Source organism: Chiloscyllium plagiosum, unplaced genomic scaffold, assembly GCF_037043375.1.
Source record: "Chiloscyllium plagiosum isolate Xiang-an unplaced genomic scaffold, Cpla_swu_hap1 HiC_scaffold_45, whole genome shotgun sequence".
Lineage (NCBI taxonomy): Eukaryota > Metazoa > Chordata > Chondrichthyes > Orectolobiformes > Hemiscylliidae > Chiloscyllium > Chiloscyllium plagiosum.
Window position 1 is genome coordinate 31,743,989 of NW_028270183.1, and position 12,288 is coordinate 31,756,276.

General features: G+C 42.2%; 1 protein-coding gene across 1 annotated transcript; it reads left to right on the top strand.

The window, feature by feature from the left end:
* Window positions 1-8,124: 8,124 nt before the first annotated feature.
* LOC148136447 (putative G protein-coupled receptor 139) lies at window positions 8,125-11,309 on the top strand. The gene is made up of 2 exons (XM_087983202.1): window positions 8,125-8,194; window positions 10,402-11,309. Exons 1-2 carry the CDS (start codon window positions 8,125-8,127, stop codon window positions 11,307-11,309), a joined length of 978 nt encoding a protein of 325 aa, XP_087839328.1.
* Window positions 11,310-12,288: the final 979 nt, after the last annotated feature.

The window sequence follows — 12,288 nt, forward strand, 5'->3', positions numbered from 1 at the left end:
CTCAGTCGTATTTGTGACACATGACCTCCCTGCACACAATCATACTGCCTATTGCTAGTAATTCCATATTTTACCAAATGAGAATCAATCCTACCTCGAATAAGTTTCTCTGATAATTTCCCTCCCACTGACGCTCACTGGCCTGTAATTTCCTAATAAATCCTGTTACCTTGCTTCAATGAGTGAACAATGTTGGAGATTCCACAGTTCTCCGAAATGTCTCCTGTGACGAAAGAAGATTTGAAGAACACAGACAACGGCTCAGCATTTTATTCCCGCTCCTCCCTCAGTATTCTGGGATTGATCTCTTCAGGTCCTGCGCACGTGTACACTTTAATATTTATCAAAGTGTCCAGTACCTCATCCATATTGTAATCAGAAACGCTCTGGACACATATCCCTTTCTATATTCACCATTCACCATGTACTTATTTTTGTGATTACAATGCAAAGGGTCTGTTCAGGATTTCATCCAATTCAACTCCACACATAAACTCCCTGCATTTTCATTTGAGTGGACCCCTCCTTTCACTAACTTCCCTCTTGCTGATATGTTTCAATTCATTGTGTGGGATGTGGGCTTTGCTGGCTGGTCAGCATTCATTGCCCTTTCCTAGTTGCCTAAGAGAAGGTCGCGCTCAGATGTCTTCTTGCAGTCCACCTGCTTTCGGTTGTCCCACAGTGCCATTTACTGAGGGAATTTCAGGATTTGGATCAAGTCACGGTGAAGGGACGGCAATATATTGCCAAGTCAGAATGGAGAGAGGCTTGAAGGGGATCTTGAAGTTGGTGGTGTTCCCATATATCTGCTGCCCTTGTCCTTCCTGACAGAAGTGATGACAGTTTTGGAAGGTGCTGTCTGAGGATCGGTGGTGAAGTTCTGCATCTTTTAGATAGTACACACTATTGCTATTGAGCATCAGTTATGTAGGGATGGATGCTTGTGGATTTGTTGCCAATCAAGAGGGGTCTGCTTTGTCCTGGATGGTATTGAGCTTCTTGAGTGTTGTTGGGGCTGCACCCAGCCAGGCAAGTGGGGAGTATTCCATCATACTCCTGCCCTGTGCATTATAGATGGTGGGATAGGCTTTGGGGAGTCAGGGGGTGACTTAGTCATCACAGTACTGCAAGCCTCTAACCTGATCTTGTAGACGTTTCATGACATTTGTGTGTTCAGTCCAGTTGAGATTCTGATCATTGATAACTCCAGGATGCTGATAATGATAGACTCAGTGATTCCATCACACTCCTGACTTGGGCATTGTAGATGGTGGACAGGCTTTGGGGAGTCAGGAGGTGAGTTACTCACCACAATATTTCTAGCCTCTCACCTGATCGTGTAGCCATTGCAATGCATTTGTGTGTTCAGTCCAGTTGAGATTCTGATCAATGATAACTCCAGGATGCTGATAGTGAGGGACTCAGTGATGATAACACCATTGAATGTCAAGATGTTTCCATTTTAACTTATTGGAGACGGTCATAACCTTGAATTTGTGTGGCATGAATGTTATTTCCCACTTATCAGCCCAAGCCTGGATATCATCCAGATCTTTGTGCATTTTGACATCGAATGCTTTAGTGCCTGAGGAGTCCCGAATGGCACTGAACTTTGTTCAATCATCAGGGAACATCCCCACTCCTGACCTTATGATGCAGGGAAGATGATTGACAACGCAACTGAAAATGGTTGGGCCTCGGTCATTACCCTGAGGAAATCCTGCAGAGATGCGCTGGAGCTCAGATGGCTGACTTCCCACAATTCTCACCATCTTTCTGTGTGTCAGGTATGACTCCAACCACCTGAGAAGTTGCCCCTTGTTACCGCTAATGCCAGTTTTAGGCAGGCTCCTTGATGCCACTTTTGATCGATTGCAGCCTTGATGTCAAGGGCTGGCACTCTCATGTCACCTCTGGAATTCAGCTCTTTTTCTCCTTGTTTGGGCCAAGGTGGCGATGACATCAGGAGCTGAGAGGCCCTGGTGGAACCCAAGCTGGGCATCACTGAGTAGGTGCTGCTTGATAGTAATGTGATGGAAGGTGTCATTAACAATACTGATGATCGGCAGTGGACTGGTGGGTTTGGGAATTGGCCGGGTTGGATTTGTCTGTTTTTTGTTTGCAGGTCGTACCTGGGCAATCTTCCACAATATTCGGAAGATGCATGCATTGTAACTGGTCTGGAACAGCTTGGCCAGATGAGTAAAAAGGTTTGGAACACAACTCTTCAATACTACTGCCCGAATGTTCTCATAGCCTTTGCAGTGTCCAGTGTTTCCAACGTTTCCCTAATATCTCGTGGAGTGAATCGAATTGACTGAAGTCTGGTATCTGTAATGCTGGGAATCACTGGCGGAGGCTAAGATGGATCATCCACTCGGCACCTCTGGCTGAAGATTGCTGTGAAAGCTACAGCCTTATCTTTTACACTGAGGTGCGAGGCTCTTCTATCAATGAGGATGGGGATATTTGTGGAGTCTCCTCCTCCAGTGCGCTATTTAATCATTCGCTACCGGTCACGACAGAATGTGGCAAAACTGCCGAGCTTGGATCTGATCTATTGATTGTGGCATCGCTTAGCTCTGTCTAAAACTTGCTGTTTATATTGTTTGCTATGCAACTAGCCTTACTTGGTGGCTTCGCCAGCTTGGCACCTCATCTTCAGGTATGCCTGGTGCTGTTCCTGGCATGCCCTCCAGTACTCTCCATTGAACCAGTGATGATTCCCTGGTTTGATGGTGATGGCTTTGTGGGGGATATGCCAGGCCATGATGTTACACTTTGTGTAAGTACAAGTCTCCTGCTGTTGGTGTCCCACAGCGCCTCATGGATGCCCAGTCTTCAGTTGCTCGAACTGTTCAAAGTCTGTCCCATTGAGCACAGTATGAAGGGCGGCCCTTGGTCTCCAAAGAAGCTCTACCAAGCCCACTCATACCAATACAGTCATGGACAGATGTATTTGCAGCTGACAGATTGGTAAGGATGAGATCAGGTATATTTTTCCCTCTTGTTGGTTCCCTCACCACCATGCGGCAGACCCAGTCTAGCAGCAATGTCCTTTAGGAGCCGACCAGCTCGATCAGTAGTCCTGCTGCCGAGCCACTCTTGGGAGTGATCATTAAAATCCCCCCCACCCAGAGAATATTTGGTGCTTTTACCATCCTCATTGTTTCCTCATCATGTTGTTCAACACGGAAGAGTACTGGTTCATCAGCTGTGGGAAGATGATACGTGGTAATCAGCAGGAGGTTTCCTTGCCCATGTTTTCCCTAAAGCCATAAGTCTTCACAAGATCAAGTGTCAATGTTCAGGAATCGCAGAGAAACTCCCTTCGCCTTTGTACCACTGTACTCCCACCTCTACTAAGTCTATCCTGCGGCTGGGACAAGGCACATCCAGGAATGTGATTGTGGTGTCAGTGTCATTGCCTGTGAGGTATGATTGCATGAGCATGACTACGTCAGCCTGTTACTTATCTAGTCTGTGAGGCAGCTCTCCTAATTTTGGCACTAGCGCCCAGATCTTAGTGAGTAGACTTTTGAAAGTCCCACAAGGTTGTTTCTGCCATTTCCTTTTCCGGTGCCGAGTGTGATGTTTGCTGATCCATCCAGTTTCATTTGTTTGAGATTTTGTAGCGAATGGTACATCTGAATGGCTTGTTAGGTTATTTTTAGAGTGCAATTGAGAGTCAACCATATTGCTATGGATCTGAAGTCACACATAGGCCAAACCAGGTGGAGATAGTAGATTGTCTTCCCTGAAGCATATGGTCTTTTCTGACAATCTACAATGGAAACAATGGCATTAGCAGATTCTTAACTTCAGATGTTTTTAAAGTTATTGATTTCAATAGTCCGCTATTTGCCATGGTGAGATTCGAACCTGGGTGCCAGGACATTAACTGAGTTTATGGATTAACTGTCACGTGGAGGCCAATCAAGATGAAGATGGCAGATTTAATTTCCTGAAGGACACTGAGGAAGTTGATGTGTTTTTCTGACAATCCACAATGGTTTCATTATCACTATTAGGACCTTACTTCTAGATTTATTGAATTCAAATTCCACCATCTGCCGCAGGATTCAAAGCTGTGTCCCCAGATCATTTTCTGAGTCTCTGCATTAATAGTCGAACGATAATACCAGTAGGCCATCGCCTTCCCTGACAGTTTATCCAGGTTAGGTCATGCAATAATGAAAACATTTCTTTCCTATTGTCTATCCCTGCACTGTTGCACTATTTAGCCTCGAGATAATAAGCTTCAGTTTGCGGGCTCAAAGGTGAGCTGAAATCTATAATTCACTTCACCAAAACCCAATTTCCCTAAATGAAATTAATAATTTTGAGCAGGTAGAGTACTTTTTTGTTTTCTCATTAATTTGCTTTATTTTAATCTAGTTAACAACATGCATGGATTCTAAACCATTTTCTCGAATGCAGATCTGAATTTGCTCTGAGCTACTGTGGTGACAAATGTGTTGCTGCATGCGCACAATTGCCTTCACATATTGTTTTCTTTTTGATGGACATTTTGCAGATTGCTGAAGTCTGTCACTTTATAATCATCTATGAATCGTTCTTAAGAAGAAATAGGCAAGAAATTCATTCATGATTTGATGATGGTACCAGAGACAGAACATGATAAATTGATATCGTTTGTGTGGCCTTCCATCTATTCAGTGTAGTGGGGACATTTTGGAATATTGCTATGTATTGCTGGTATACCAGTTTCATCTGGAGAGTTTAATGCCACACCGTTTGTTGGAAACCTCTCCAGGAACTTCCAAGATGGTGACAAATGTTATGATATGCACCTCTTCATTTCATTAAACATTATCCTTTCCTTGTGAGTTTCATCAAATTGAAATGTGTAGATCTGTTACTCACAAGAAAGATCACAGAGGTTATGAAGATAATATGACATGTTTCTCTTTCCTTTGTTGATATTATGTTTTCTGATAGCTTGGATAAGTATATAATGGTGAGACCACGATAATACCTTTGGGAATGTAAAGTCACTATACTCCCACAGGAGCACAGAATTGATCTCTCACCAGAGATGTAACTGGTGTATGGTACAACCTGAGGGTGATCACCTCTCAGTCAAGGGGAGTGGTTGGTAGCTTCCTTGGTTCGTCGGCTGATTTACTGTGCAGAATGAGACTAGCAGCATCGGTTTATTTCCTGCACTAGCTGAGGTTATCAGGATGGCTCTACCTTCTCAATCTCACCCCTCGCTGATAGTGTGGTGAGTCTCAGATTAAACTGTGGTGAAAGGGTTAAAATTGTGTCCCAATACATGTGTGAATCTAACCGAAAATGGAAGGTGTCGCTTAGTCCCGTGTGAATCTTATTACACACCTTCCCGTGTGAATCTTCTTATCTGTATGTGACCAGCATGGAATGTGTTTTTCAGCCTTGCTCTGCTGTTCACATGAATGTTTAGATCTCGAAAAGAGTATATCAGCTGGAAAAGTCTCCAGTTCGGTAGAGTCTGCTCCGGGGTTGCGTTTAACCGCCGAGCGTGGGTTGTTGGCAACCGCTCTACGAGAACTGACGGCTCCCAGTTCCGGTAACACGTAGAGTGAGTATAAACCAGACCCGTTGTAAGTACGAGACCTGGTTGTGGCGACGCTGCGGGGAATAAAACACTTATATTCTAGCAGACTCGCCTCTTGGCTGTTTGTTCTGTGTCAGACTACTTTCCTGCGAGCCTGGTCCTTGACCTTGAGAATTTTTTAAAACATAAACCCACCACCAGTGCTCGCTCTCTCTCTCTCTCTCTCTTTCTGTATATGTATATATATAAAAAATATATATATAGAACATAGAACGTTACAGCGAAATACAGGCCCTTTGGCTTTCGATGTTGCATCGATCTGTCATACCAATCTGAAGCCCATCTAACCTACACTATTCCATGTACGTCCATATGCTTGTCCAATGACAACTTAAATGAACTTAAAGTTGGCGAATCTACTACCGTTGCAGGCAAAGCATTCCATACCCTTACTACTCTCTGAGTAAAGAAACTACCTCTGACACCTGTCCTATAACTATGCCCCCTCGTCCTTGCCGTCACCATACTTGGAAAAAGGTTCTTCCTGTCCACCCTCTCTAACCCTCTGATTATCTTATGTGTCTCTATTAAGTCACCTCTCAACCTTCTTCTCTCCAACGAAAACAGCCTCAAGTCCCTCAGCCTTTCCTTTTAAGACCTTCTCTCCATACCAGGCAACATTCTAGTCAATCTCCTCTGCACCCTTTTCACACCTTCTTATAATGTGGTGACCAGAACTGTACACGATACTCCAAGTGCAGCCATACCAGAGTTTTGTTCAGCTTTAGCATAACCTCATGGTTCCGGAACTGGATCCCTCTATTAATAAAAGCTAAAACACTGCATACCTTCTTAACAACCCTGTCAACATGGGTGGCAACTTTCAAGGATATGTGTACTTGGACACCAAGATCTCTCTGCTCATCTACACTACCAAGAATCTTACCATTAGCCCAGTACTTTGCATTCCGGCTACTCCGACCAAAGTGAATCACCTCACACTTGTCCACATTAAACATCATTTGCCACCTCTCAGCCCAGCTCTGCAGCTTATCTATGTCTCTCTGTAACCTACAAAATCCTTCGTCACTATCCACAACTCCACCGATCTTAGTGTCATCTGCAAATTTACTAACCCACCCTTCTACACCCTCATCCAGGTCGTTTATAAAAATGTCGAGCAGCAGTGGACCCAACACCAACCTTTGTGGTACACCAATGGTAACTGGACTTCAGGATGAACATTTCCCATGAACCACCACCCTCTGTCTTCTTTCAGCAAGCTAATTACTGATCCAAACTGCTATATCTCCCACAGTCCCATTCTTCCGCATTTTGTACAATAGCCTCCTGTGAGGAATCTTATCGAATGCCTTGCTGAAATCCATATACCCACACCAACCCGGTTTACTCTCATCTTCCTGTACACTAGCTTTCGGAACACTGTTTCTTCATCAGTACATGGCGTAGTGTCTGCCAAACTCTATAATCTTTCTTGTGACTTACAGATCTAGACATTTCAATGTGATGAAACTCACAAGGAAAGGTTAATGACCACCTGATGAAGGAGCAGTGCCACGAAAGCTAGTGCTTCCAAATAAACCTGTTGGACTATAAACTGGTGTTGAGTGATTTTTAACTTTGTACACCCCAGTCCAACACTGGCATCTATGAATCTCTCTCTATGACAGTGCAGAATGTGGCGACTTTATCTTTGTAATATTGTCTCTTTTTAGGTCAGTATTTGGAAAGCCCTTAAATAAATAAACATTGATTCTGTGATACCTCAACCTGTGAAATGCTATTTGGAGTTTCCTGTTTGTTACATCAATATCATGCAGGTATAACAAGTCCTGAATGATTATGCGAAAAAGTGACATCCAGTTCAGTAGCACATTGCATTTTAAAGCAAGCACTTCTTGACAAGGGGCATCAGTTAAAGGAGAGTAGCTGAAGCTGACTGGCAAATTTTTCACCAGTAGTGAAGTGAAAGCGGTAAGCTGGTGAGCTGAAACCTTATGGTTATCGCCTCTATGAAGTCTGCTGAATATCGACTCACTGATCATTCCCAGAATGGAGTTGGATAATTTAAAGCAAAGTGAACAATTACTTGGTTATCCAGCACGTGGATAGAAATATTTGGAGCACCTACAAGCGAAAATGTGGATAGAGACAACAGAGCAGCTGGTCACTTCGTGCTCAGTATCAGTTTTGTAATCTATTACTTATTTCTGTTGTAAAGAACAAGCTGAATTAATCATCATCAAAGTGTTCTAATTTGATGTAAAATTCAGATTCTGTTGCAGATGATTAACAGCGTGTTTTTTTTAAAACTATTTGTTCCATTTGACAGTATGGAAAAGAAATGTTTGATGAAATGCAACATTACATTTGCTTAATGACTACAGTCTTTGTTCACTGTGATGTAACCTAACCAGTGTATTGGAAGATACCTCCTGCTGCTCCCTAATTGCATCTCTAAGGATTCAACATCAGCTATAAACATGGAGAGGTGGAAATAATGCATGTGGGTTACAAACAGACATCAGTGCTCCGAGGAAATAATGCATCTTCCACCAAGAGGCCTGATCTATGCAATTTACTACACAGCCCTTGCAGGTATCGCAGTCCCAGGTAAAGTCCTCCGCATTTTAAGCAATTTGAAAAGCACTACTTAAGTGGATTATCGTGGTAAAGATCTGTTGATGATAATTTTAACAATGAGATTCCAGCTGAGTTTTCTGAACAAGCTCTATCAGTTGGATTGATGTTCCAAGCTGAATGAACTTTTAAATGTTTTTCTTTAACTCAGTTAGAGTCGCGTTCTGATGTACATTCGGAATGTCACTCGGTATAAAAATGGTAAAGGCATCCACCTGGACTACTGTCCCAAGAATATTTCTAAACTGTGTTAATTCTCACCGATCAGCCACTTGGTCATTGTCTGACTACGCCTTTGCCTTCACTGTTCCTGGCTTGGGCAGCACAGACCTTCTATCTATAAATAGCCGGGAGAAGGTGACGGCAACCAATGATACAAAAATGCTCAAATCCATATACCTTCACTCAGAGGAGCAGCTCAGCTTCTGTCCAGCTGCGCCTCCCAACTCTGGCCCTTTGTCTGGTAAATGACACTGTTTCTCCACAGATCTCATTGATATTTTTTGTACACACGTGCAATTCCAATCTTTGCCTCTGAACCACTTTCCATTCCAGTTTTGACCTCCCATCATGCTTTTCCTGCTCGCTCATCTTGCGTAAATGACATTAACTTGTTCTAAATCAGTTTGCCAGCTTTAAAATCAAATGCATCAGTTCCTTGTTTAACCTGTCTAGAGATTATGTAGCAAAGAGTTAACTCCAACGAGCATTTTGCAGGTTTCCATAATCGAGAAACAATGCTAATTAATGCAAGGGCTCCAAATACTGACGTGAAAAGTGTTCGTATTACAACGTTGAGGTCACCATAGTCAATGCTCTCATTACAGAGAGAGCTGACTGACAGAGTGGGTTTCTTCTGAGGGTCACCATATACCGCCAAGTACTAACTTTGAAAAGGCAGACCCACCACGCAAACTTCAGTCGGTACAGGAATTGAACCCACACTTTGAAGGGAATCTTGCAGGGCAAATCAGACAACCGTCCAATAGAGCTAACAGTTCTCAGTTATCCCCTCCCCTGAGGTGTGGTGTCGCTCAGGTTATACCACCGCCAATCATCTCTCGCTATTGAGAGAGCAGCACATTCTTCCTGTCGGGCTATGACGACTTCACCTTTATCTGGAAATATTATCGCAGTATTACCATCACATCCCATGCTATGATTTGCAATAAATTAGAAAGCAAAAGAAGACATTTGCCTGATTTCGGATATGATCAGGAATTATTTATCACCATGAGGACGGAACATAGTGTCACAGACGTCGACTGCACGGAAAAGAGTGATTTGAGCCAATGCATCTGTGCTGTTCCAAACACAACCTCACTTTTCTAATCCTATTTTCCAGCGCTTGCTCCATAACCGTGGATGCATTGGCTTACCAATTACACATCTATCTATTTCTGAAATGTTATGAAGGTTTCTGGATCTCCGAACGTTAAGTAGTGAATTCCACTTGCCCCCCACATGCTGTGTGTGTTATTGTTTCCTCCCATCTCCTCTTATGGAGACAGACCAGCGTGGACTCTTCTGTTTAAAATAATGCTACAGATTGCCTAAAACAAAATGGAGCTTGGATTTAATACCTTTCAGATGAAAATAAGAGTGTTTTATTCCTTGAAATGTTTGATTAACAATTCCAAGCCAAATTCTGACAGTTGCATCATTTATTTTCAAGCAGTTGCTGAAGTATTGCTTTGATTTAATGTACATTGGTTGAATTCAAACAAGGTGTAGAACACATTCTTCGGGTTTGCACGCAATTTAAAATCACGAAAGCTGTTGTGTCACTTGAAGTTTACTTACATAGTTTGGTACTGGACTTGTACTTGGTCGATGCAGCCATTTTTCATTCCAACAATGTCTATGTCCTCTTGAAATTCTCTGGACATACCAGCTCAGGCTGTGTTGCTTCACTTGTGCGGTGGATCATTTTTGTTAATTTAAATTGTACACAGGTATTAATATCGTGTCCATTGCCGTGTAGATTCCAAGTATTTCTATTATTATAATGATAAAACAGTTACTGACATCCTATCAAGTTCTCATTTATCCCACCTTATCTTTAGATGCTAAAATATATTTGCTTACTTCAAATGTCAAACCTCCAACTTTGCATTATGATAAGTGTCATGTTTTCGTCACTCTTAACTGACACTGGTCATTTCATTTTGTTTGAACAGTTAATGTACTGGCGATTGCAATTTTGTCCCGAGGAAAATGCGGACTATCGAGATGTATCACAAGGTATTTGGTGTCCATGGCAGTAACGGACCTCCTGGTTATCATTACCGCGGTACTTCTAAACCGTATTCCTGGGATTTATTTTCCAGGTTCTGTCCTATCGATTACTCCCGTCTGCAGTCTCACCATTGTTTTAATTTACGCGGCCAGAAATACTTCTGTCTGGTTAACTGTTGCATTCACTGTGGACCGGTTTGTTGCTATTTGTTGTCAGAAATTTAAAGTCAAATATTGTACTGATACAATGTCTGCTGTGGTAATCGGAACAGTTTGCTCATTGGGATGTCTAAAGAGCGTCCCATGGTACTTTCTACATGAACCCATCTACATAAATAATAACATACCATGGTATTGCAGGTTGAAGAAAATCCGTTATACTTCCCTTTTGTGGATAACATTTGAATGGGTTGAGCATATTTTAACGCCATGTTTTCCATTCTTTCTGATTCTTCTGCTAAATGCTCTGACTGTCAGAAACATTTTGGTGGCCAATGAGGCCCGCAGAAGACTCCGCTCCCAACACAATGAAGAGAATAAGGCTGACCCGGAAATGGAGAGCCGGAAAAAATCTATCATTTTGCTATTTGCTGTATCCGGCAGTTTCATCCTTCTATGGCTGACGTTTCTTATCTACTTCCTTTATGAACGATTTACAAATGATTATCAAATCACAGGTTTCAGCGATCCACAATTTATTCTTCGAGAATGTGGTAACATGTTGCAGCTACTCAGTGCATGCACCAACACGTTTATCTATGCCATAACTCAGAGCAAATTTAGAGAGGAGCTGAAGAACATTGTCAGGAATCCACTAATCGCTTGTGCAATTATAAGGAAAAACAAATGAAATAGAAACTACACAAGGGAGTTACCTGCCGCCAACTAGTGACATGATCTGGTGAAAATTATACGGTTGTGAAGTGACTTTAATTATTCAATTGACTTTTGATCCAGTAAAAGGACATTTGGTGACTTGGTGCTAAATACATTTCCTCCCGTTTGTGTCGCCTGATGTAGATGAAGTCTGGTTTGAAATGGCAGGGAGAACTGGTTTCCGCAGCTCTATTAGGTACGACCAGTAATTGTTTCTTCTGCAATGTCAGACACATTAAAAGAAAACGTATGCAGCAATTTGTGAGTTTAAAAAGGATGTGTCAGCTATTTTGTAAAAAAATTAATCTTGCAATCTGAGATTAACTTCTGTAGTGTGATGTGGGTAGAAAAAAAATAAAATGCTTTGAACGTCTTACTTCTTCCTCAACCAATGATTTCTCTCTCCCTCTCAAATGAGGATAGGTTTGACAAGGTCAATGTGTCTGAGACATGTTTGGAGTTTCTGCATTCACTTCTTTCCTTCCTCTCAGAATTAGATATAATTCCACATTTCAGCTTCGTTTTAGGGGAACTCATTCACAGCTATCTCCAAATGAAAATTGATCTCTTCAGAAAAGGTACATTGACCACGTTCTGAAAATTTATTTTCACAGTGTTTTTATTTTCTCTGCATGTGTTATGAATTCACACATATGTATATGAAATATTACACCTTTCAGACATAATGTGGGCCAATGCTATGTTCATTCCTTCCCAACTGGAAGGGAACAGCAATGTCGAATCCGAATGCATAAACCTGTTGCTAATTAGTATGGGACAGCATTCGGTTTGTATTGACGTTGATACCATAGAGTAATTGAATCCCACAGCATGGAAACAGGCCCCTTTGCCTCTAAATGGCCCATGTCGAATAAACTGTTCATCCACGCTAAACCCATTTCCCTGCACTTGGACCATATTCTTCTAAACCTTTGGTATCAATGCATTTGTCC

Bases quoted from the DNA above. Each gene is read 5' to 3' on its own strand.
- LOC148136447 (XM_087983202.1), top strand. From the start codon at position 8,125: ATGCATCTTCCACCAAGAGGCCTGATCTATGCAATTTACTACACAGCC. The intron at 8,195-10,401 runs GTAAAGTCCTCC...TTGTTTGAACAG, and splicing joins TGCAGGTATCGCAGTCCCAG to TTAATGTACTGGCGATTGCA.